This window comes from Oncorhynchus mykiss, chromosome 5 (assembly GCF_057628025.1).
Source record: "Oncorhynchus mykiss isolate SJ-2025 chromosome 5, ASM5762802v1, whole genome shotgun sequence".
Classification (NCBI taxonomy): domain Eukaryota; kingdom Metazoa; phylum Chordata; class Actinopteri; order Salmoniformes; family Salmonidae; genus Oncorhynchus; species Oncorhynchus mykiss.
The window spans coordinates 45,513,802-45,539,649 of NC_143026.1; the positions used below are offsets into that span (position 1 = coordinate 45,513,802).

Sequence of the window (25,848 nt, forward strand, 5' to 3'; positions counted from 1 at the left end):
AGAGATGTTGTTGCCTACTCTGTTTTGGATGTGGTTTTCATTTTACTACTTGACTTGCGAACCACATAATGATATATTCTTATGCTGGTTGACAAATCAGACTTTGTACGCGTTAGGGCAGTTTACCAATATGCCGTTACCTGCCTATATGAATATTGCGTAATGTCTCATTGATTAAATGTGTGTCTGTTTAAATCAGCAGTTCTTTTGTGGTCCGTAGTGGTTTTGACTTTTATAGATGGCCACAAGGTGGCACCTGCAGTATTTGGATGATGGGAATTTCCTTTTTCTGACATTTCACTTGGAATGAAGTGCTTACATGTAGACAAAGGGAACCTCCAAGACACATAATCCCGGATTAATGTTTGTGAGCGTAGGAATGGAATGTATGAATCAATATTTATATATGCGTAAGTGGCCGCTCTATAATATGTTGGTGTCTTTGTGTGGTATGTAGGCTATGTGTTCTGCATGAGTAAGATATAGAGAGGGAGGGAGAAAGTCATTGTATGCCTCAGTTACAGTACATGATCCGACTGCATCTGTGTGCCTCACTGAGCATCAATACTATATGAGTGGATTCTCCAGCATGTCTGAGAGGGTTTCTTGCTCTTTCTCTCCCTCTCCCCTCCCTTCTTTCTCTCTCTCGGTCACTCTCTTCTCTTTCTGTTTTATCCCTTTGCTCCAGAAATGTCCAACACACTCAGCTCAGTGCAACCCAACACTTCTCTAATCCTCAGGGTCCCCTCAGTGAGGGACACAGAGTGACTGTGAAAAGGGAGTAGCGTGTGTGCGTGTGTGTGCGCACGTGTGTGTATGTGTAAAGTGCTGTTTAAGACTCTTTCATTATGAATGAGGAACGGAGGAGAGAGGGGAGAGGGGAGAAGAGAGAGGAGAGAGGGGAGAGGGGAGAGAAGAGAGGGGAGAGGAGAGAGGGGAGAGGGGAGAGGGGAGCATCGGGCCTTTGGTTCTCCATCCTCTGAACCACGTTTCTGCCATTTCTACAGCACTACTACAATCGGTGCCAAAGCCGAGATCCCAGTAAATCACTCAAGATGCTCATTAGGGTTGTTACAGGTGGATTCATTATTCTATTATGTTATTACACAGTAGCTTAATAGCAGATGTATTACAGAATGCTAGAACATTCTGGATACACTGCAGTTTTTCTTTCTCTTCGAGTTAAGTGGCTTATCTTGCATTAGATTATACTATTAGACAAATGAGATTAAAACTTAATTAAGCAAGTGGAGACAGTCAATTCGATAGGGGGTTGCCATTATAGGGCCAAAAACATGCTTGGAGCATTGCGTCTAGCGGTCTTATCGCATCCTCTGTCTCTTTAAAAACGATGCAGCCCACGCCTCGAAAAGCGGCTTGTTCCGGCTTTGCCCCTTTACGTCTTTATCCTTGCCCATAACATGAAAATAGTACCACATACGCACAACCATTATAAACAAGGTTTCGAGGTGAAATTGTATTATATATTATTTTGTACTGCTCGTTTTACCACAAAACACTCTCCTGTTGATCAAGACGCGCCTGCCCAAGGCACGCAGTTCAAAAACTGGAAGCGGAGTGATACAGTAGGCTACACGATCGTTCTACCCAGTTGTCAAACCGAGGGAGCGTACCTTTGAGCGAACATGTCGCATAGGCTGGGAATGAATACAGAAATTGGAGCAAATAGCAGTAAATTGATGTGCTGAAAGGATATTTTAAATACGGGGTCTATATTATTGGTTTGATTGCTGCGGTTCCATTGCAACTGATGAAGATCTTTTCCGTTTGCTCTCTTGGAGGATAAAAATATGATTATTATAGTACTCCGTTACAGTGCCTAAGGTGAGTGACAGAGAGAGGCGCGACTTTCAGCTCGTTGTCCCAATTATGATTTTTAGAGGTGTTGCATGCTGCCAAACCGTTTGTGGCACCCGATGATGGTCGAGTCCATACACAGTTATAGTAGTTGGCAACTGTTCACATTCCTACTTAATATCTGCAGACAGATCATTTATTATGGGGTATCATTACTACATTTAGGAGCCATGCACGATTTCATCATGATAGATCTATTTCAAAAGTATTTTTTGTTTGCATATAGGCCTATATACAGTCAGGAATGGAAACCTACTAAGAACAATTGTCTTCAAAATTAGCATTGTCAAAATGGTCAAAATTGCCATTAGGCCTAGCCTATCATTACATTAGGCTCCTTTGCACAGAGGCATCAGTGTAACAGGTAATGTTAGACAGTGTTACACAAAGAGGCTGTTCAGTGAAGTTGCAAAACAAAATGCACACTCCAAGAATGACTGTGGCACCTGCTTCCGTGTACAGTTAGATCTCTCAGGAGTGACATGTGCCAGTGCCACCTACAGCCAACGTAGCCTAGCCTATCTATGCCAGAATGAATACACAAAAGGCATTTCGAAATCAAGGTAAATACATCCTGATGTCCTATAATGTTCCCCAGGCCTAATATCACTAGGCCCGACAATTGTAAAGTTGCACTGCTGGTTGTGTTTATTTTTAAGATGGTCATTTCAAATGGTTAATTGAATGGAATATAATGCTCTTATATTAACCCTGGGATATGGAATATGTTTGAAAGTCCCTCTCCCAATGAAGTTGTGAAACAATGACTTGAATAGAAATCCAAACTGATAAACAGCCAGAGGAAATAAACAGTGTTGTTATTCTTCAACACAGGAAGGAGGAAACAAAGTCAAATAACATCCACCGCTATTTGTCACTTGCTTTGTAAACAACAGGTTGTAGACTAACAGTGAAATGCTGACATGCGGGTCCTTTTTCAACAACGCAGAGTTAAAGATTAGAAAATGAAAAAGAAATGGAAATAGTGACATGAGGAGTAAATACACAGTGAATAACAAATAACAGCGAAGAGTAAAAATATCCTGGCTATATACAGGGAGCACCAGTACTAAGTCAATGTGCAGCGGTACGAGTAATTGAGGTAGATGTGTACATATAGGCAGGTTGGGATAAAGTGACAAGGCAACAGGATAGATCATAGACGTGCTTGTTGTTGTGTTGTTGACGGGTTCAGAGCAAGGACCAAGCTATGTCACCCAGGGGAATATAGTGTTGAACTCATTAAGGGGGTAGTGAGTGAATAGGGATTAGGCTTGTGGCTGTCTTGTTTCATGGCTCAAACAGACGTTAAAGGACTGTGACTCATTTTATTGAAGCACACTCTCAGTGTTCCGTATTCCATGTTCCGTATTCTGTATTTCATTTGCCCCGCCACAGAGATGTTTGTGTTCTCAGCCCTGTCACCGGTTGTAATGTACTGTATTGTACTGTACTCCGAGGGCCTTGTTGGTAGAGTGATGGGGAGACTGGTGTCCTAAGGCCATGTCTGGAACAGCAGGGTTGACTTGTGCAGGACAAGGCCCAGCTGTCCTCTTTACAAGAGAATAGCCCCCTTCAAAACACACGCGAGCGCACACACACACACACACACACACACACACGAATGCACACATGCACACACACACAGGCACACACACACACACACACACACACTCTCTATCTCTCTCTTACTTGAACACACACACAAAAGTACTTGTTACATTTTGAATTCTTAGCAGGACAGGAAAATAGTCAAATTCACGCACTTATCAACCAAACATCCCTGGTCATCCCTACTGCCTCTGATCTGGCGGACTCACTAAACACATATGCTTTGTTTGTAAATTATTTGAAATTTGAAATGATTTATAATTTTTTTAACCAAATACTTTTAGACTTACTCAAGTAGCATTTTACTAGGTGACTTATTTTTACTTGAGTCATTTTCTATTAAGGCATCTCTTTACCTTTACTCAAGTATGACAGTTGGGTACTTTTTCCACCACTGTCTAGAACAGTTGTTCCAAACCAGGTGTACCTGGACACCTTTGGGTACCTGACCTGTCCACAGGGGTTACCTGGCCTGTCCACTGGGGGTACTCCAGAAGACTCAGAACATAGGCTTATTGGTCAAATGCATGAGGGGTTACTTCAGGGGTACTCCGGGCAGAGCAGAATTCAGTTGGTGGTACAGTAACCAGAAAAAGGTTGAGAAGGTCTAGAACACGTTGTTCTAACTCTGGGGTCACGATGCGGTAACGTTACGCACCAGTCCGTCAGGATCAACCTTCAGTCTTCGCTGCTCCTAGCATTCCAAGGGTTCAGGTTCTTGGAGGGCAGTAGAGGAGTAGGGGTGGGGACCAACCGGCTGGCTAACATAAGGGCCTGTCCATCAGCATGATGTCCGTTTAGAATAACAGGCAGTCTTTTAGATTATAGAAGACATGCTGTTCTCTTGAGGCATGTTGGGTACATTTCAAGAGCCAACATAGAACTCTACAGGCGGCATGCGAGGACTGACTGGGGCATATGTGTGAGGAGAGCCAAATGTGAGGGGCCAAATGTGTAGAGGGGGGGGGGGGGGGGGGGGGGGATTACCGATTATATGAGACTGTATATCACAAGGAGACGGTTAACATGATCGGGGCACCACGAAAAACAGGATGTCCTCTGTAGTTTACAGTCAGGAACAGGTGGTTTCAACGTGACACTGACTCACTCACTGTGGTTCAAATGATATTTATGGTTTCCCGCCCAGTGACTTCACCGCATCTAACTTAAGCGCGAAAAACTTCCCCCTGTAGCCTTTACACGTTTTGTTGTCACATGCATTTTCACTTTGGTCCGTGAGCCAGTGGCCGAGCTCAACTGCTGCGTGAAGCTCGTGGCGTTAATATTCAGGATCAGCGCCCTCGAGGAAACATGACACGCAAGATCAGCACGGAGCTGTCCACGCGGCAGAGGCAATGTGGACACATCGCTCCCTTGGACGCTTGGATGGTGCGTAATTTTGCGGGGAAAGTAGTTGAATGCGCAATCATAACTTGCACACTTAAACCAAGTGGTTTTATTTACTTGAAAAAGTTACTTGCGTTTTGTTCTGCAGAGTATATCAATGCAAAACTGTCCCAAGTGTTTATCCGATTTAGATGCTTGATATTTTACTAGCCCAGATAGAATTGTAGGCAAGCGTGTCATTTATGCAACGTTTCATTTTTGTATTGAAAAGTTTCCTCGCAGAACCTGTCCTTCAGGGTCAATATGCATGGCGACTCCCTCTGTCTCTGCACAATGATTGATTGTGAACAGCAGTGCGTTCTTCTGTTGCATAACCTGTGCAGTGTTTTTGCAAGACAGCAAGAAGACTATACAGGTTACCCCTGGTAGAGCCAGCTCTAAGCCAGCCTGATGCAACTTCTTCATGCCATGAATGGGGTGAGGGGTGGGTATGGTGGTGCAGTTGGTTCCAACTAGCAGCTGCCTGTCTGTCTGTCTGTCTGTCTATGCAGCTGTTGCATGCAGGGAAGCTAAGTCATGGCTCCCTGTGCTGTTGCTGCTTGGATATGGTACAGTTTAATTATTTCCCTCTAATCTGGGACTGATTTAGACCTGGGAAATCAGGTGGGTGGAATGAATGATCAGGTAGAACAGAAAGCCAGGGTAAGATTTGCAGACCCCTGATCTAAAGGCTTGCAGACTTGCTTATTGGCCAGATCACCAGGAGAGATTGACTGCATCATTGCTGGTCTTTGAAAGAAGTATTGACGTGCTGAAAGTACTTACATCTAAACAACAACAACAACGATCCATACAAACCCTACAAGACACACAATCAGGGGTCTCTGTACTGTCCCCAAGTCGAGAACAGAGGCTTGGTGATGCCCAGTACGGTAAAGAGCACTGACTTTATTCATGGGAATTCTCTTCCACCTCAGGTAACTCAGGCAAGCAATAAAATCAGTTGACCCCCCCCCCCCCCCCCCCCCCCCCCCCCCCAAAAAAAAGATAAAACAACACCTCAAGGAACAAAGTGGACTGTGAAGAGACACACACTCACACTCAGAATCAGAATGATTCATTTCTTTATTTTTCTTTCTTTTCTCTTCCTTCTTCTTGCGGTCATGTTGTTCTTTGTTCGTGGTGTTATTTGTTGTTCGCTGTGTGGACCCCAGGAAGAATAGCTGCTGCTTCTTCAACGGCTAATAGGGATCCGAATCCAAATGCAAATCATCACCTGTAGTGATTATGCTGAACCAACTGGCAGTGTGAGCATGTTCTCTCTATCTCTGTGTCGCCCTCTGTGACCATCCTGTTGCTGTCTTGAATTTCACTCAAAAGTATTTATAATCCTGTGCTCTGAGAGAGAGAGAGAGGGTGTGTAAATCTGACCTTGTACTCAGTCGGTGTATAAATCAGACTGATAGGACAATGCCGGGGCAGGTCACATCCAGGGTCAGTAGCCAGCCAAAAAAGGCCTCTCCACACGAACCTAGGAGGAGGCATGATGGACTGGCAAGGATGGTATCAGAGAGAGGGTGGGGCTGGGCCAACAAAAAGAAAAGGGTTGGGTTAAGGGTGTTTTACCAACTGGGGTTCAAATCTTGGGTCTCCTGTTTTCCTCAAGACTGTGTTAGCCCACTGAGCTAAAAACCTATGCATTAGACCAGGGAGTTAACGCAGTCTTCAGGTCTCGGGACAAGGTAACTTATCGTGTGAGCGTGGTTCAGTAAACCACCTCCCTTACTAATGGTAGTGGAGGAGAGGGGTGTTTGTTCACAGGCAGGGGGGATAGAAGGGAGGGAAATAGAGGGGGGAGAAAGAAAGTGTGGAGAGATTGCTGCCCACCACTCTCCTTTCTCTTACAAGATTCTGATTGTGAAACGGCTAAGGCGTCTTAAGCCACTGGGTGCCAGGTTTATCGCGCATTTCACCCGAGCAGTTTGCACCTGTGGTTTTTGGAAGGCAATAAAAGACAACAACAACAAAAAATGAAAACATGACAGGCCAGTTCCCAAGACACAGATTAAAAGCCTAGTGCAGGACTAAAAATCTTGCTCTATGGAGAATACAAGGAGCGCATGGTCTCTCTGGCGATGACCGGTCTGCTGCTGACCTGCACTCTGACCTACTTTCTTTCTTCTTCTCTACCAGTTGTCATTGAGCTGTCGGGGCGTGGTGGCATGCGATCCCCCTGAGTGAGACACCACCCTCCAGAGGTGACAGCAGGAAGGACAGGCAGCAGGATGCCAGTGCAGGCAGCCCAATGGACAGAGTTCCTCTCCTGTCCCATCTGCTACAATGAGTTTGACAGCAATGGCCACAAGCCCATCAGTCTGGGCTGCTCGCACACCGTGTGTAAGACCTGTCTGCACAAGCTGCACCGCAAGGCCTGCCCCTTCGACCAGACAGCCATCAGCACTGACATTGACCTCCTGCCTGTCAACTGTGCCCTGCTACAGCTGGTGGGAGCTCAGGTGGGTGCAGCACGTGTTGTTGTTGCTGCTGTTCTTCTTCTGATGATGATGATGATGACGACAATGATGACGATAACAACAATGATGACAATGATCATGATGATAACAATGACAAGGTTGATGACAATGGTGATAATGATGATGACTTGTTGTTGCGTTTGTGGTATGTTCCCAGGTCCTGGAGTCCCAGCCTGTGACTCTGAGCAGTGCTGTGGAGTTAGAGCACTATGAGGTGTGCCGGGTGTGTGTGGAGGAGCTGGCTCTCTATCTCAAACCCATCAGTGGAGGAAAAGGTACCAGAGCATAGAGCTGTGTTGTGTGTGTGTGTGCGTGTGTGTGTGTGTGCATGTGTGTGCGTGTGTATGTGTGTGTGTGTGTGTGCGTGCGTGTGTGCCTGGGTGCGTGTGTGTGTGTGTGTGTGTGTGTGGAGGAACACAGCATTTCCTGTTATTCTCAGGGTCTGAGTTTAATGTGGTGGGAACGTTTGCGTCAGAGCATGTCAAAAGCAGCGACACTCAGGCTTCAACCCGGAAACCTATCCACTCTGTAAGGCGATGCGGAACCTGGGCCCCCCACACCAGCACAAAGCCAGATGCCGCACATTATATCAAAAGGAAATGTAATGAGCCATGTCGAAAGTAGTTTCAGTTACAGTCGTTTCATAGGAATCATTGAATTAGATGACAAGATTAGATTAGACAAGAAAAAAGTTAATTGGCAAAATGTAAAAAAAAATATTTTTATTTTTTAAGTTTAACTAATAATATCACTTTATCTTCCACCACTTTGTCCCTTGGCTCCCCTGCAGGTCAATTCATATTCAGCATAGACTTGATTACGTCTCATTCACAGATATACAGCGTATTGTAGACTAGATTATCTGTAGCAATTATTGCAGGACGGAGGATGGGAAATCCCTCTCCTAGGACCCATAAAGCGATGTGTGAGACGGGCAGGAACCCTTGAGTGCTTTTAAAAGCCAATTGTCGTGCCGAAGTGGTCTGTTTATTGGGTGTAATTCACCTGGAAAGCTCTCTGCTTGCGAGCTGAGAGGTGCAGTTAAACTGCTTAGCGGCTCTGTCAACTGTTTTTGTGATGATCACAGAAATAGAGAGGTGACTGAGGTCGTCTGTAATAAAGTGTTTTAAGACACTGTTTTCATCACTCTGGCCTGCTATGAGACATTTGCTACAGAAATATAGCAACGAAACCGTTTCTCCGTCCCCATACAGACTCGTTTTAGACTATAATTAACCTGTCGCTCTGGTAAACAATAACTGAGTGTGGCAGTGAGCTGTCTCTGTGGTAGTATTTAATTAGCCTGGTCCCAGATCTGTTTGGGTTTCTGTATAGCACTTTGTGACATCGGCTGATTGATTGATTGGCAAGGCAACACAAACAGATCAAGGACCAGGCTGGTATTTCAGTGTGTGCAGGACCTGTCTTCTAACCTTTGACCTCCACTCTCTCCACCATGCAGGTGTGGTGACACTCAGTCCGAGCGCGCTCAGTCGACCCATGCAGAGGAAGCTGGTGACACTGGTCAACTGCCAGCTGGTGGAAGAGGAGGGGCGGGTACGTGCGGTGCGGGCGGGCCGGTCGCTAGGGGAACGTACCGTCACAGAGCTCATCCTGCAGCACCAGAACCCACAGCAGCTCTCTGCCAACCTGTGGGCCGCCGTCAGGGCACGGGGATGCCAGTTCCTTGGGCCTGGTGGGTGGTGACTGGATAACACACCTGTCAATCATACCAACTGATGATGATAGGATAATACACCTGTCAATCACATGATGAACTGATGTGTTTTGTGAATAAGTGATAGCCGTACGGTTTGCTACGGGCTGTTGAACCTCATAGAGACTGGCGTCTTATGAAGATTACTCATAGGGCAGATTCTGAGTGTGTGTGGCGGGGGGGCTCTGTTTCTTACACCTGATCTGAGTTTTTGAGTTTCAAGTCTGAAGACACCAATGGAATTGCTAATAGGACACCAGTAGAACTCCCACCCAGTGCCCTTCAGGATCCTAATCTCCCCATCCCGTTTTACTGTAGTGACATTATCGCGATGTATCAGGCGTTATGTACTAGTGTGTACTAGCAGATCTCTTGCGTTTCGACCACTACAGTACTACGTCGTGTGTGTTTGTGTGTATAATGAAAGCTGTCTGTACCGTCCTCCAGCGATGCAGGAGGACGCTCTAAAGCTGGTGTTGCTGGCCCTAGAGGACGGCTCAGCTTTGTCCAGGAAGGTACTGGTGCTGTTTGTGGTCCAGAAACTGGAGGCTAGGTTCCCTCAGGCCTCCAAGACCTCCGTCGGACACGTGGTCCAGCTGCTCTACAGAGCCTCCTGCTTTAAGGTAAGACATATTTTGTGTTGTATTGTATATTATGTTGTACATTGTGGGCAATGTTTGCTCTCACGCGCACGCATGCGCACACACACACACACACACACACACACATAGACACACACACACACACACACACACACACAGATACACACCCACGCACACACAATATAGGGGTAATAGAATAGCTCTAAAATTATCACCTTATCTTACTTACAACACTGCTGTAGATATCAATACACACTATGCTGTACCACCAATCACATTTGAACCACTCTTACAGAAGAGCGACTCTGTCTGCCATCTTCTGCCCCTGGCACTTATGATGCCCAGCAGTGGAAAAAGCTTCTAAATGTCACTTACCATGTGCACAGATGGTGTTGCTGAATCTCTCCGGGAGATTTAAAAATCTGATCTTTGGTTTAGATGTCTATAGCCAATTGTGGCAAATTAGCTGAATGGAAACACATACAACTCAAAATGGTCCTCTACATACTCAATAGATGTCTGAAAACTCCAAGTGATGGAACGAAATAGTCTGCTGGTGACAAGGAAGTGTGTGTGCGTGTGTGTGTGTGTGTGTGTGTGTGTGTGTGTGTGTGTGTGTGTGTGTGTGCGCGCGCACGCGCGCGTAAGTGCGTGTGTGCGACAGACAGACAGACACAGACAGTCATACAGACAGACACAGACAGTCATACAGACAGACACAGACAGTCATACAGACAGTCACAGACAGTCATACAGAACGACACAGACAGTCACACAGACATTCACACAGACATTCACACAGACATTCACACAGACATTCACACAGACAGTCATACAGACAGACACAGACAGTCATACAGGCAGACACAGACAGTCATACAGACAGACACAGATAGTCATACAGAAAGACACAGACAGTTACACAGACAGAAAGTCATACAGACAGACACAGACAGGCAGACAGACAGGCAGACACAGACAGTCATACAGACACAGACAGTCAGACAGGCACAGACAGATTCAGTCAGACAGACAGAGACAGAAAGTCAGAAAGACACAGGCAGACACAGACAGGCAGACAGGCAGTCAGGCAAACAGACAGTCAGACAGACAAGGACAGACAGACAGTCAGACAGACTCAGACAGTCATACAGACAGACAGACAGACGCAGGCAGGCAGGCAGGCAGACAGACACAGACAGTCAGACAGACACAGACAGACCTAGACAGTCAGTCATACAGACAGACAGACAGACAGACAGACAGACAGACAGACAGACAGACAGACACAGATATGCAGAAACAGACAGTCAGACAGACACAGACAGTCAAATAGACAGACACAGGTCTGTTTTAGCGGCAAAAGTCCTAAGATAGAGATACACACATTTATTAACATCCTCACACACTTTTTGATTTCTGGTGTCTTATGATGATTACTCATAGGGCAGATTCTGAGTGGGGGGAACTCTGTTTCTCACACCTGATCTGAGTTTTGAGTTTCAAGTCTGAGGACACCACGCAAATGTCTGCCAGTCAAATGAGAGGGGCGCAATGACATCTAGGCTGGCTCGATGTTTTTCTCTGAGCAATATCACAGTCTCTTAACTGTATGACCTCCCCCTCTCCACTCCTCTCCCCTCGTCTCCTCCATCCCCACCCCGCCCCCTCCCCGTCCCTCCCCCTCCCAGGTGACCAAGCGTGACGAGGACTCGTCGCTGATGCAGCTAAAGGAGGAGTTCCGTACCTACGAGGCCCTGCGCCGCGAGCACGACGCCCAGATCGTGCACATCGCCATGGAGGCAGGGCTCCGTATCTCACCTGAGCAGTGGTCCTCCCTGCTCTACGGAGACCTCATCCACAAGTCACACATGCAGTCTATCATTGACAAGGTATGCTCCCTGCGTCCCCATCACTGTGCCACTTCGCTCATCGTACTAATCGGTCAATCACCGCTACACAGCCCTCCGTTCGCCACTTACGAGATTCCAGATCAATAGTTGATGAGAGGCACTGGACAGCCTCCTGACTCGCGTGCTAACTAATACCTCATTCAGTCAGCGGTTGACAAGGCAACCATCTCTGTCATCCCAACATTTCACCGCCGTATGCCGCATTGCTATGACATACTGCACTTGCTTTCTCACTGCAAGCTACTCTAAATGGCCGTGCGTGTGCTGTATACATCCCTGTGCATCCCTTTGTCTCTCTCTCTTTCGGGTTGGCGGTCACTCCCCCAGCTCCAGTCCCCAGAGTCCTTTGCAAAGAGTGTCCAGGAGCTGACGATAGTTCTACAGAGAACAGGAGACCCTGCCAACCTGAACAGCCTCAGACCACACCTGGAACTACTGGCCAACATCGACCACAACCCAGGTAGATACAGTGCGATCAAGCCACAACCCTAAGGTCAGGGCCCCTAGGGAACCCAGCAGGTTCCCCCAGGCAGCTGACTTCAGGTTTAGACCGTCACAAATGACAGTACTGGACCACAAGAGGTAATATGGTAATACATGATTGATGCGCCGTGCTGTGACTCCCTGGACTTTTGTTGATGTGCCTGGACACGGGGCTGTGCGACAGGTGTGTGCTGTACGCCTGCTGCCCGTGTGTTTAGTGGGTTTCTTTAGACGCCACAGACACTATGGCCACCCAGTATTGTTTCGGTAAACAACTAGGCGAGGGGGTCGATGTCTGACCTGGGTGTTGTGTGTAGACGCGGCGTCTCCGTCGTGGGACGAGCTGGAGGGCGTGGTGCTGGCGGTGAAGGTGATGGTCGACGGCCTGGTGGAGTTCACACAGAACTTCAGTAAGAAGAGCCACGAGACACCACAGGTACGGGAGCTGACAAGCGCGTGCGCTCCTCCCTTTCATCTAATAACACCTGTGGAATACGGCAACAAAATACACCCGTTGAACAATACAGCGGTGCATTTGACTAACTCTCTGGTTTACTGTGAGTGACGTGCTGTCTGTTTTTTGTGTCTGTCCCTTCCCCGTGCAGCCGCAGCCCAACAGCAAGTACAAGACCAGTATGTGTCGAGACCTCCGGCAGCAGGGTGGCTGTCCCCGAGGATCCAACTGCACCTTCGCACACACACAGGACGAGCTAGAGAAGTGAGCGGGAGAACACCGCCACGCTCATTTGCATACGATGAGACATAGACCTCTCTGTTCCTGTCAAGGCTTTCCCTGTGAACAAGCGTTTAAACGAACTACACTCTTTTTTTTCTCTCTCTCCCCCTCTCTCTCTCTCTCACTCCCTCCCTCTCTCTCTCTCTCTCTCTCTCTCCCTCTCTCTCTTTCTCTCTGCCTCTTTCTCTCTCCCTCTTTCTCTCTCACTCTCTCTTTCTCTCTCCCACTTTCTCTCTCCCTCTCTCTCTTGCTCTCACTCTCTCTCTTTTTCGCTCACCCCCAACTCCAAGATACAGAATGAGAAACAAGAAGATCAGTGGCGTGGGCCGGCCCTTCCCCCTAGCCCAGGGGAGTATGGGTAGTGAGGGGGGCGACTCAGGAGAGGAGGCCTGCGCTGGGGGACTGAAGGGCTCAGACAAGGTGGGATCGGGGTCCCTAACAGAGGGGTCCACACACCCCCAGCTCATCCCCAGGGGAGGCAACATGATGGAGGAGATGAAGAGGGAGAGGTCTGTTGTTAACGGATCCAACGGACTCACAGGCTCCAGCCGCTCCTCATCTGGCTCCTTGGAACAGTAAGACACTTTAATACTTTCACTTACTGACTGTGGTTTCATCTACTGACTGTGGCTTCATCTACTGACTGGTTTCACTTACTGACTGTGGCTTCATCTACTGACTGTGGTTTCATCTACTGACTGTGGCTTCATCTACTGACTGGTTTCACTTACTGACTGTGGTTTCATCTACTGACTGTGGCTTCATCTACTGACTGTGGTTTCATCTACTGACTGTGGCTTCATCTACTGACTGGTTTCACTTACTGACTGTGGCTTCATCTACTGACTGTGGTTTCATCTACTGACTGTGGCTTCATCTACTGACTGTGGCTTCATCTACTGACTGTGGTTTCACCTACTGACTGTGGTTTCACCTACTGACTGTGGTTTCACCTACTGACTGTGGTTTCACCTACTGACTGTGGTTTCACCTACTGACTGTGGTTTCACCTACTGACTGTGGTTTCACCTACTGACTGTGGTTTCACCTACTTTCACCTACTGTGTATTGTTATTCATGACGATGACTCATCACTGAATGAGAATTAAACGTTCTAGCTGAAAATGGAATCTGTCAGCTGGCTTTAATGTGTCATCTGGATTTAGCAAGACCTGTTGTATTTCTAGTCTTGACATCCTCTCTCTCTCTCTCTCTCTCTCTCTCTCTCTCTCTCTCTATCAGAAAGACTGTTTCTCCTCCAAAGACGCCTGTCAACCACCCCTCAGCTCCTTCTCCCCATGGTCCGGGGTCTAGGGTAGAGTGTGGCTCTGGTCATCCCAAACAAGGGCACTTCCTAATGAGAGGACCCCCTCACCAGCCTCCTCCCCACCAGCCTCAGTCCTCGGAACTGTACTACCAGGACCCCCGACCTCCCTACGACACACAACCCTACCAGCCAGCCAGTGAGTAGAGCCCCACATTTCAGAGACAGTGTTTATATAATTTCATTAACAGAGGCCAGAGCAGAGGTAACTCTGTTACTGCTTGGTAATAGTGCCGGATTTAGCTAAACTGCTCATTTGCATTGCCATTCTGTTCACTCTGATCACTCTATCAAACGTTTTATTATTGCTTTTTAAGGAACGCAACATAGAAGTGATTCAATCCTTTATTTGTTCCTGGGCCTTTTTGTATACTCTTTCATCATTGAAATGCTGTTTAAAACAGCGTTTTCTAGACTCACTGATGTCCTCTCCCCCTCCCTGCTCCTCTAGGTAACTACTACACCTCTACAATGCACCACCACAAACCCTGCATGGCCCGCTTCCTGCGTTCCAGCCACGTCCTCGAGTCCTCTCTGCCGCCTTCCATGGCCCCTCCGTACTCCGAGCAGCACCCATCCTTTCCCCCACCACGGGAGCGTGCGGGTCCTTCTTCCTACGGCCCCCCGCCGGCCTCCCAGTACGGGCCCCTGGCCCCGGCCCATGGTGGCTACGCTCCCCTGTATGACAGTCGGCGTATGTGGAGACCCCAGCTGTACCACCGCGAGGACGCCAGGAGTAACTCCCTGCCTCCAGAGGTGCTGCACTCCTCTGTGTACCAGCCCCCCCTCCGAGAGAGATACGCCTCCCTGGACAGTCCCTACTGCTCGGCGGGGGAGCACAGAGCAGCGCTGCACAGGGTACGGGTGCAGTATAGCCGCCTCCGCATGCGCGCTCCTTAACACGACTGACTTTGTCAAGTCCTTCCCCTGTCCTCCTGCCTCTCCTCCCACTCAGCTCAGCAAACTCATTCTCACCCACATCTTCTCTTCCGCCTCCTCCGCTTCCCCTCCTCGTTGCCCTCCTCCTCCTCCTCCCCTCTTCCTCCTGTTCGATCGACTTTTGAAGGCTATGATTAATGTTGTTGTAGATGCTTGTTGTACACGGGGGAACTCTCACCCAATCCTAACCCTCTCTCTTTACCTCTTTCTTTCTCTCCACCTCTCTCTTTTTCTCTCTTTTTCTTCTCTCTTTTTCTCTCTTTTTCTCTCTCTCTCTCTCTCTCTCTCTCTCTTTCTCTTTCTCTCTCTCTTTCTCTCTGTCTCCAGGACTCTTATGGGCGTGTTCCTCTTGGATATGAGGATCTGTTCAAGCGGAAACAGGAGCAATGGACACACCATCACCACGGCAACATGAACAGGCCCTCCCAGTCCTCCCCCGTCTTCACCGTAGACTTTGGTGCAGAGGTACGTAGGCCTGCATGCACGCACGCAAAGTGCGTGCATTATGAGCACGAGAGAGAGAGAGAGAGAGAGAGAGAGAGAGAGAGAGAGGTAGAGGCATAGCATGGCAGTTTGTTCATAGAACAAGTGTAAATGGCCTACTGTAATCAGTTTTATCCACTCCTATGCCCCATGAAATTAAAGTCTAGAAATGCTCACATATACAGTCCTGAATGTGTTGTTTGTGTGGGTTTGATTCTGGCCCAAAATATGTGTTGAATACAAAGCTATTTTAGAGTGTGACTGTTGCTGGGCAACTGGTAGCTGAAGCATAGATAGTCACATTATGTTTGTGGGAGTCCTCTGAGGGAGACAAAAGCAAGGATATTAATCAAATACAGTATCAACCTTTCACTTCATCTTGTGACTTTCTCTCCTCATCTCCATCCCTCCTTATTCTCTCTCTCTATCTCTCTCTCTCTCGCTCGCTCCCCCCCTCCCTCCCCACCTCTCCCTCTATCAGCATGACAGTGGAGGTGATCAGTGTATGAACTGTAAGTACCGTGGTGAGGAGCGTCTGGCCCACTACTCTCCCTGGTCCTGTGGAACCATCAGTACCTGCATCAGCCCCTTTGAACCAGAGCATCACAACGCCTCAGCTCACTCCTGCTCCGAACACTCAGTGAGTCACACACACACGCTTGTAAAAGACAAACATATATCAACTCATATATCAACCACACACCCTCTTGGGAAACACAACTATATGTCAACTCATATATCAACCACACACCCTCTTAGAAACACAACTGTATATCAACTCATATATCAACCACACACCCTCTTAGAAACACAACTGTATATCAACTCATATATCAACCACACACCCTCTTAGAAACAATGCTATATATCAACTCATATATCAACCACACACCCTCTTAGAAACAATGCTATATATCAACTCATATATCAACCACACACCCTCTTAGAAACAATGCTATATATCAACTCATATATCAACCACACACCCTCTTAGAAACAATGCTATATATCAACTCATATATCAACCACACACCCTCTTAGAAACAATGCTATATATCAACTCATATATCAACCACACACCCTCTTAGAAACACAACTGTATATCAACTCATATATCAACCACACACCCTCTTAGAAACAATGCTATATATCAACTCATATATCAACCACACACCCTCTTAGAAACAATGCTATATATCAACTCATATATCAACCACACACCCTCTTAGAAACAATGCTATATATCAACTCATATATCAACCACACACCCTCTTAGAAACAATGCTATATATCAACTCCGACTCATATTAATATGCCCTAAGGAACATAACACGGCAAACACATTTGAGTGGGTACTGTACATCATGATGACTCATTGTCTCTACATTGAAGTATGGCTTGGATAAGTAATCAAATAGAAATCTCAACCTCAAAGTTGAGAGAAATAATGAATCTGCAGGTTCTTATGTAATGTCACGAGTGCAACCTCCAATGACTTCCCTATGTAAAACGCTGTATCTTCCAGGAAGTAGATAATGGTGAAAGGAAACGGTGGCTCCACACATTTGAGCCGTACCGTCGTCTGAAAGACGAGGATCCCATCATCCCATTTGGAGAGGGACCCATCATCTCGAAATGGGGGGCTATCTCCCGCGCCTCCCGTACAGGGTACCACACCACGGACCCCGTCCAGGCCACAGCCTGCCAGGGAAGCAACAGCACCACCCCTGTCGACTTCAGAGGTGAGGAGGGGATAGTGGTGGCGAGGCTTTAGCTTAGCGGGTTAACACGCTGTATTCACAGGAAACCTGGGTTCAAACCTTTCGGTTACAGTGGGGGGGTTTCTGACATGTAGAAGTCAAATGTTGCCCCTCATTTTGACTTCTTGTCAATTCTGCTATACAATTTGACTCGTAGTCCCTCTGGTGGTGTGTACCGGGTGGAACCGACAGCCGCACTGAAATGACAGCAGCCGTTATGGATTAAGAAAGCTACTCCGTGTTAAAACCGTCAGTCATTTTGAATGATTATTCATTTGTCATTTCAGGTAATGAATGTGGAACATTCTGTTTCGAAACAAATCTCTTCAACCTCAGAGAGGTGCAGAGCTCGCTCTCGGGCCGGCTGCTGTGCTGGCACCGAGCAGAAACGTCTTAACGTGTGGAGGGATTACAGTGTGAATATAAATGAAAGTTGTCTCTCATCTCCAGGTCCTGGATGCACCCCGGCTCTCTGCAGGCTCAGTGGAGCCCGGGTTCACTGCAGTCAGCGCTCCCCTGTGTTCACTTCAGCATAGTGTGAAGGGTGGGGAAATGCATTGCTATCGGTTGTTCACTGTTACTATTCTAAATCTATGCTTTGTTTATATTCCAGATTATGGCCCACACACCGGTCACGGTGACTACAGGTGGAGCTCCTGTGGGTCTGACTCGTCCAGCCACTCTAGTTTCCTAGAGAGGTACAGTATAGACTCTGTACCATACTATACTTTACTGTACTACAGTATAGACTCTGTACCATACTATACTTTACTGTACTACAGTATAGACTCTGTACCATACTATACTTTACTGTACTACAGTATAGACTCTGTACCATACTATACTTTACTGTACTACATTATAGACTCTGTACCATACTATACTTTACTGTACTACAGTATAGACTCTGTACCATACTATACTTTACTGTACTACAGTATAGACTCTGCACCATACTATACTTTACTGTACTACAGTATAGACTCTGTACCATACTATACTTTACTGTACTACATTATAGACTCTGTACCATACTATACTTTACTGTACTACAGTATAGACTCTGTACCATACTATACTTTACTGTACTACATTATAGACTCTGTACCATACTATACTTTACTGTACTATACTACATACCATATCTCATCACCCCCGTTTCTCTCTTTCCCCTAAACAAACGCATTGTCCTGTTTTCTTTCATTTCTGTATTTTTTTTGGGGGGGGGGTCGTTTTACTTCGATGTCCTCCTGTATGTTTGCAGTGGAGCGTTCGCTTGCTCGCCGTGACTGTGTGGGAGGTGTTGTTTTCAACCCTCTCCTCTCCTCTCCTCTCCTCTCCTCTCCTCTCCTCTCCTCTCCTCTCCTCTCCTCTCCTCTCCTCTCCTCTCCTCTGATTTCCTCTCCTCTGATTTCCTCTCCTCTCCTCTCCTCTCCTCTCCTCTCCTCTCCTCTCCTCTCCTCTCCTCTCCTCTCTTCTCCTCTCCTCTCCTCTCCTCTCCTCTCCTCTCCTCTCCTCTCCTCTCATTGTGCTGCAGTCGGTTCCTTTTCTCTTTCCTTAGACTATAAATAGAGCGGTTCTCTAAGCCCTCTGCTTGTTTGCTGCCTGTTCACGTTCTGACTCTGACTTACCGTCTCTGTATTTGTGATTGGAGTGGGGAATCTAGTCCTCTGTACTCCACAAGTCTCTCTCTTTTACTGTCAGTACATCAGCTATTTGCATCATTTCACTCAGAATGCACATGAAATATCATTACAGTATGAAGGCACTGTTTCACCGTCACTTTGAATATCTGAAGCAGCACATACAGTGAAGATATTGTAAATGATTTCCTGTGTGTCCACAGTGACCAGCTGGGAATGTGTGAGCTTTCTGCCCGTGAGCGGTCCTTCGGCAGTGGAGAGAAGGCTGGTGCAGGAGGCCTGCTGCAGACTGACTACTGTAAGGACACGACAGAGAGCGAACCGGACAGAGACATTGAGCTGGAGCTGTCTGCACTAGACATGGAGGACATTGACCTGCAGGACAACAGTCAACACTCTGAGGTGCAGGGAAGTCGTTATGGCTGCGTTTACACAGGCATTCCAATTCTGATATTTTTTTTTTAATTGATTGATTTATTGATTGGTTGGTTGGTTGATTGATTGGTTGATTCATAATTTGTCTATGTCCTCCTAAAGGAGGATCTGTGTGGGAACTATAATGTGGTGCAATGGTACAGCATGGGCTTGAGTGATGTCATTTCTGTGTGACTGTTTTTCTACTACATCACTGACTGACTTCTTATCCGGATGTCCTAGGAGTCCCTTGAGCTAAGGGACCCCCACCTCCTCACCACTCCCAGCAGTGAACCCCAGAGGAGCCAGACGGACAAGCTGTCCGCTGACAAGATGGAGGCTCACCTGCTGAAGAAGATGGCCTTCAGGTGAGCTGGGTCAACTACTATCCTCGCCTCAACCAGTGTCTGGCAACACGAGGCTAGTAAACACTAAAACACACCAGTAGCAAAGGATGAATATTGATGTGGTCCTTACCTCGTCTAGGACAATCAATACAATTCAATAAACTTCATTTATTTTTGGCATGCATGGTCATAACATGGTCATACACACATCAAGTACACTTGGGTGAGAAAACCTGACCTAGAATAAACATGTGCTCCCTGTACTGCAGCTTCTCTGTTACTGTCAAGGAATATAAAATAGATCTCTTCTATTCCTTGTTCACTGATCGGAGCCCCTTCTGTACCTCTGTGTTCCAGGAAGTCTCTTTCCCCTGCAGGTCTGGGCTCGGGAGGCCTCAGTGTGGGGAAGCTGATGATGAGAACCGGCCCTCCAAGGCTTGGGGACATGGGCCCTCGCCCCAACACAGGCCCTGAGATGCTGCTCAACGGCAGTTGAGAGGGCAGAGACACCCCACCGCTACAAAGCTCCTAGAGCTGCTGTCACAGTAACATCTTAGGGTCGTATAGGCCTGTATCACCAGACACCGATCAGGTCGCCCCCCCCCCCCCCTAATATCACTAGTAAAAAGGGTACATGCTGTACAGTATGCTCCTTTAGACGACAGCGAGTGTCGTTTTCGAGCTTGACAAAGAGAGACTTCTGGTTGAGACACAAACACCAGTAGGCTTCATCGTATTTCCTCTTTTCTCACCCGGCAAGCTTTTCAATCAATTGTTTTTTTTTTTTTCTTTTGTCCTTGGTTTTGATCATATGCTTGTATGACCTGCTCGCTCTCCACTGCCTTCAGGGATGGTGATGATGGTGTTTAAAATACTTCATATGGCATCCAATATTACACAGTGACGAAGGTGCTCGGCACTATCGGGTGTGAAGGCTATCGGTATCTGTTGATATCGGGTGATAACAATAACAATACAATACTATGTATCTGTCGTCATAGGAACGATATTTGCATGTCGAAAATTCCAAGTCTTTACTTTCAAAAGGAGAGTGCTAATTGAACAGAGTTTATAGGTCATGAAAGATGTAAAAAAAAAAAAAAAGAAAGGAACTTACAAAAAAGAAAGGAACTTGAAGACTGTGTTACCCTGTGTGCGGTGTCATTTGTTGGTCTCGAGCATTTCATAGGCGAGATTCAAGATGATGACGATCAGTCAGATATCTCACCGGTGTCACCGCAGTCACGTGTGCGCACAATTGTGGCCTTTCTTTTTTTCCTAGCCGTTTGTAAAATATCCCCTTATATTTAGGCCTAGCCAGCGGGTGAATTCGTGGGAAACGCCAAGAAGTCCAACATGCATCAGCAATCCAAAATATGATCGACAGATGCCACCATCATGTATGGCTATAGTCTGAGCAGCTGCATCCAGTGATTGAATCGTACTTATCTACTGTACTGTATATGAAATAATACATCATACTGACATTTATCTGTGCCCTGGAATCTCATGACATATCAGCTCTTTTTTAGTTCTGTGCATCAAACTCATAACCTGAGTTTACTATAACAGAGGATCAGCAAATCACCAGGTGAATCTAGTGTTCCTTCATGCTGCTTTTGTTTAGTCTCTGTTCTAACTTTTTACAAAATGTGTTTCGTTGTTGTTTTCTTTGAAGCATTGCTAACTTCCGTGAAGTTGTTTGTCGAACTATTTTGTATCAGGATCTCTGTTTTGTTTTGTTTTTGGTTGTCGTTTTTTGTTGTTGAAAGAAATGAAACCAATTCATCAGTCTGTCTCTATGCTCGTGTTTCGATCAGGGTTTTTCCTGCTGGCCGTCGGGCAAACCGATACAGCCCCGTCCTTGTTTTGTGATCGCTATAATTGGTCATGCATTGGCCTAAAAGGGTCAGTGTTATTTTACTGCAGTTCTGTGCACTGAACGTTCTGTTTGCTGTCTTCTCCTGCCTGTAGGGGTGAAGAGATTCGGGTGACGCTAAGTGTTACAGCACTTAGGAAAACTCTCCTATTTATAATAGGGTTTATTTTTTTACGGTCTGAAAGGAGGCAGACAGGCCTAGTGAGTGAGACACAACTTGACCAGTGCTTCCTGACCCTTAAGGACTGCCCTACAGACATACAGCATATTCCCTCTCTCACAAGGACTGTCGACGGTCAATACCTTTGTAAGCCTCCTCGCCTAATATATCTCTCTTGTTTGTTCCCTTTTCCCGTGTTAAGACTTTGACTCAAGACGTCTTCTTAGTGCCATTATTATGTACAATCAATCACTTGAGTTCCTAATCGTCTCAACGGGGCCCTTTGGTAGGCACACACAGGAGGTCTGGCCCTAAAGGAGACGTGGTAGCGGCGTCTCTTAAGGTCTAGAACTGGTCAAGCTGACGGTCAGTATGGTGTTGTGATGACAGGCTGCTCTGCCTCCTGTAGTTCAGGTTTGTTCCAGCAGGGAGTACTAGAGCCCAGTCTCTGCAGCCCTCAGGGAGGAGTTCTATAGCTAAGCTACTGATCTGATCGCATCTTCAGCACTGAATATTATGGGTGATGAGCGCAAGTATTTACATGAATAATCTTGTTTAATGTAACTTTTCACCACATAAATGTGTTCAAGGAGTGATTTATCATTTTTGCTATGATGTTTATTTTCTTTGTTTTTTATTCAATTCCAATATTTGTATTATAACCCTGGTGGGAAGGGGTTGGGTACAATAAGAACATTATTGGGAGTTATGTAGATAGAATGAATCCCCCGTGTGTTCCAGTGCCTGTCTAATGAAGCACTGGTGTAAGGATCTGATCGCACCACACTTCCCACCCCATCACTGCCAGATGTTCTTACTACCCACTATTCAGCCAGTGTAACCCTACACCCCCAGGCCATGCATGCTAGTCCCTCTTGTTGTTATGGCGAAGGAGGAATGATTCTGTAGTTGTGATACAACACACCCAGCGCTGTAAGTGTTCTTCACATGCCCACTGTGTGGCCACGCCAAGTATTGTAGTCTGCCTGCAGCATTTTACTGTTTACCGCTTTTGAAATGCTTTATTATTGATTATGATCAATTGATTATTATTATTACTTACTTACTACCATCATTGGTTGTGTTGTAGTATTTTTCTCTGGGATGTAGTATTTTTTTTGCTTCAGTAGAATTTAGAAAATTTGCTGAATAGTTAACAACGTTAGCAGAGAATGGTTTAATGTAAGCCGGGAAACAATTTGCCTATTTGTTAATTGTGCAACTATGATGGAACTGATGTTTGAATATCTATGTCTGTATTAGACATTTTCTTTGCAAATCTATTGTTCAATTGAAATTGAAAGTCAAGATGGTACACACATCCATCGTTATTTTATACAGGTGGCACCATCGTGAGATGGACTTACTGCTCATTTACAACAATATGTAATCAGATTTCAATAAATATTGTTTTAGAGGGACAAATAAATGTTCAGAAAGAGGGAACTCTTCAGACAACCTAAAAATGTCCACGTACATGAATAATATGTATTCCATTTATTTCATTTGAAATATCACTTTGTGAAAGGTTTTCTTTCGCTTATCTAATGGCATTGCAAGGCAGGGTTTAGTTTGATCTGCTGTACATACAGTATGTGTTCAGATGTGACCAGCCAACTGCCTGACTTGTTGATTCTCTTTGTTTCCTGTTTGCTCTTTCACTGACAGCGTGGCCAAGCAGAATCCTCTGATACTATTTGGATGAATCAGTATTACCTGTGAAATCAGAGGGAGATTTCAGTACCTGAAACATTGCATGCTAAAATAAATGAAAAAAACAAACGAATAATGTGACTGTGTCCTGTTTCAAATGATTTGGGATCAACATCAAGTGCAAGTGTGAATGACACCGTGTCTCCATCTTGCGGTCTTTGGTGGGCTTTGACCAGAGCCATATGGTGATATACACCATGTCTAAATATAGTGGGCTGTGACTACTCAGTTTCATGTGCTGCAGTTACCTAACACCTATCCAACTCACTTTCCCTCCAGCCCTAGTTAAACAGAATATGTCAGAGGTAGATATAAACTTTTCTGACATAACATTTCACACTCTTTAGTCCAGGAACATGATGAAACGAGCCTTGACGTTTTGGTGTTGCCCAACCTGCCACACCCTGATCTGTTTCGCCTGTCTTTGTGCTTGTCTCCACCCCCCTCCAGGTGTCGCCCATCTTCCCAAGTATTTATCTGTTGCCAGTTCGTCTTGTCTCGTCAAGCCGACCAGCTTGTTTTTCCTTACTCTTGTTTTTCGCGTCCCTGTTTGTCTAGTCCTCCCAGTTCCGACCTTTTCTGACTGCCCTGACCCTGAGCCCGCCTGCCATACCATTCTGCCTGCCCTAACCTCGAGCCTGCCTGTCGTCCTGTACCCATCTAGACTCTGACCTGGTTTACGAACTTCTGCCAGTTCTCGACTTGCCTCTTGCCTGCCCCTTGTCTATGATTAAATATCAGAGACTTGAGCCATCTGCCTCCTGTATCTGCATTTGGGTCTCATCCTGTGTCGTGATAGTACGAACTGGCCATGCCGGACCCAGCACACTCGTCTGGGCTATGGCGGTGTGGGGGCTACAGTCCGCCATCTGCCTCGGTCTGGAGGAGTTGGTGGCGGAAGTACGGAAGGTGTTTAATTCTCCGTTGTACGGGGGAGAGGCTGCTTAAACTGCTCCAGCTATGTCAAGACTCCCGTAGTGTGGCAGACTACACAGACTACACAGTGGATTTTCGCACGTTGGTGGCTGAGAGTGCCTGGAACCCGGAGGCATTGTTCTACATGTTCCTTCACAGATTATCGGAGGTGATCAAAGATGAGCTCACAGCCCAGGAGCTGCCCATGGACCTTGACTCACTCATAACCTTGACGGCTCGATGGCTGGCTACGACAACGTAGGAGGGAGAGGGAATTTATGCCCTGTTGCCCTAGCTCGCCCTCGATTCCCACCTCACCTCCGAGGAATCACGGAGACCCCCGAAGTCTACATGTCTGAGGGAACCCGAGTTCTTTCGGAAATCACAGAGGGTTGCCGACTCGCCTCCTTTGGAGCCCATGCAACTGGGCACGGCTATTGTATCCGACTTAACACCCAGAGCAGTCTATATTGTGGAGCTACGGGACCTTTCTTAGCTACCTGCCCATTAAAAAGCCAAGCTCATCAAGTAGGTACGAGTACGCTGGTGAGCCGTACTTGAAGTTTCCCATCCTCCATTGCTCATACCCCTCTCCATACTACCCTGTTGTGGGGTGACCGGTCCAAATCTCTCTGGATGCTCATTGACTCTGGGGCCAACGAAAGCTTTATGGACGCTACCCTGGTATTGGAGCTGGGAATCCATTCCCATGGACGTTAGAGCATTGGATGGGCGCTCTATTGGCAGAGTCACCTACACTACGTTTCCCATTAACCTGAGAGTGTTGGTACATTCCTCGAAACTCACCTGTCACCCTGGCTCCCGTCGAACCTTGGATTTCATCCGACAGCATTTTTGGTGGCCCACCACGGTTCCTGATGTCTCTGTATTCATTGCCGCCTGTACTGTGTGTGTTCAGAAGAAGACTCCGTGGCAACTCCGGCTGGCCTCCTTCAACCACTTCCTGTCCCTCACCGCTCCTGGTCCCATCTATCTTTGACTTCGTCACGGGCCTCCCACCATCTGATGGCAACACCACTATCCTTACGGTGGTGGACCGGTTTTCCAAAGCCGCCCATTTTATTCCCCTTCCTAAGTTGCCCTCATCTAAGGAGACGGCCATGCTCATGGTGCAGCACGTCTTCCGGATCCATGGTCGACATGGTCTCTGATTGCGGTCCCCAGTTCTCATCCCGGTTCTGGAAGGTGTTCTGCACCCTTATTGGGTCATTGGCCAGCATGTCCTCTAGTTTTCATTCCCAGTCCAACGGCCAGTTGGAGCAAGCCAATCAGGACCTGGAGACGACTTTTCAATGCCTCGTCTTCACTAATCCCACCACCTGGAGCCAGCAACTTGTGTGGGTCGAATATGCTCATGACACCCTTCCCTGTTCTGCTTCCCAGAGCAAGAGACAGAGGTCAGCACACCTTCTGCCCAGGTATTTGTAAG

General features: G+C 46.8%; 1 protein-coding gene across 6 annotated transcripts in view; it reads left to right on the forward strand.

Moving 5' to 3' along the window:
* rc3h2 (ring finger and CCCH-type domains 2) overlaps positions 1 to 23,561 on the forward strand; it is an 81,988-nt gene extending 58,427 nt beyond the window's left edge. The window contains exons 1-19 of one of the 6 annotated variants that reach the window (XM_036977655.2): positions 1,380 to 1,845; positions 7,030 to 7,352; positions 7,528 to 7,645; positions 8,833 to 9,066; positions 9,535 to 9,710; positions 11,381 to 11,581; positions 11,930 to 12,062; positions 12,403 to 12,521; positions 12,691 to 12,803; positions 13,112 to 13,396; positions 14,064 to 14,284; positions 14,597 to 15,003; positions 15,412 to 15,549; positions 16,049 to 16,207; positions 17,093 to 17,309; positions 17,941 to 18,025; positions 19,174 to 19,372; positions 19,628 to 19,752; positions 20,089 to 23,561. In XM_036977655.2, coding sequence (XP_036833550.2) covers positions 7,122 to 7,352; positions 7,528 to 7,645; positions 8,833 to 9,066; positions 9,535 to 9,710; positions 11,381 to 11,581; positions 11,930 to 12,062; positions 12,403 to 12,521; positions 12,691 to 12,803; positions 13,112 to 13,396; positions 14,064 to 14,284; positions 14,597 to 15,003; positions 15,412 to 15,549; positions 16,049 to 16,207; positions 17,093 to 17,309; positions 17,941 to 18,025; positions 19,174 to 19,372; positions 19,628 to 19,752; positions 20,089 to 20,227 — 3,300 coding nt within the window. In that variant the 5' untranslated portion in view covers positions 1,380 to 1,845; positions 7,030 to 7,121 and the 3' untranslated portion in view covers positions 20,228 to 23,561. Of the gene's footprint in view, positions 1 to 1,379; positions 1,846 to 4,169; positions 4,879 to 7,029; positions 7,353 to 7,527; positions 7,646 to 8,832; positions 9,067 to 9,534; positions 9,711 to 11,380; positions 11,582 to 11,929; positions 12,063 to 12,402; positions 12,522 to 12,690; positions 12,804 to 13,111; positions 13,397 to 14,063; positions 14,285 to 14,596; positions 15,004 to 15,411; positions 15,550 to 16,048; positions 16,208 to 17,092; positions 17,310 to 17,940; positions 18,026 to 19,173; positions 19,373 to 19,627; positions 19,753 to 20,088 lie in introns of those variants that run through there. The other 5 variants (XM_036977657.2, XM_036977656.2, XM_090234995.1 and 2 more) reach the window with 5 other exon arrangements.
* Positions 23,562 to 25,848: the final 2,287 nt, after the last annotated feature.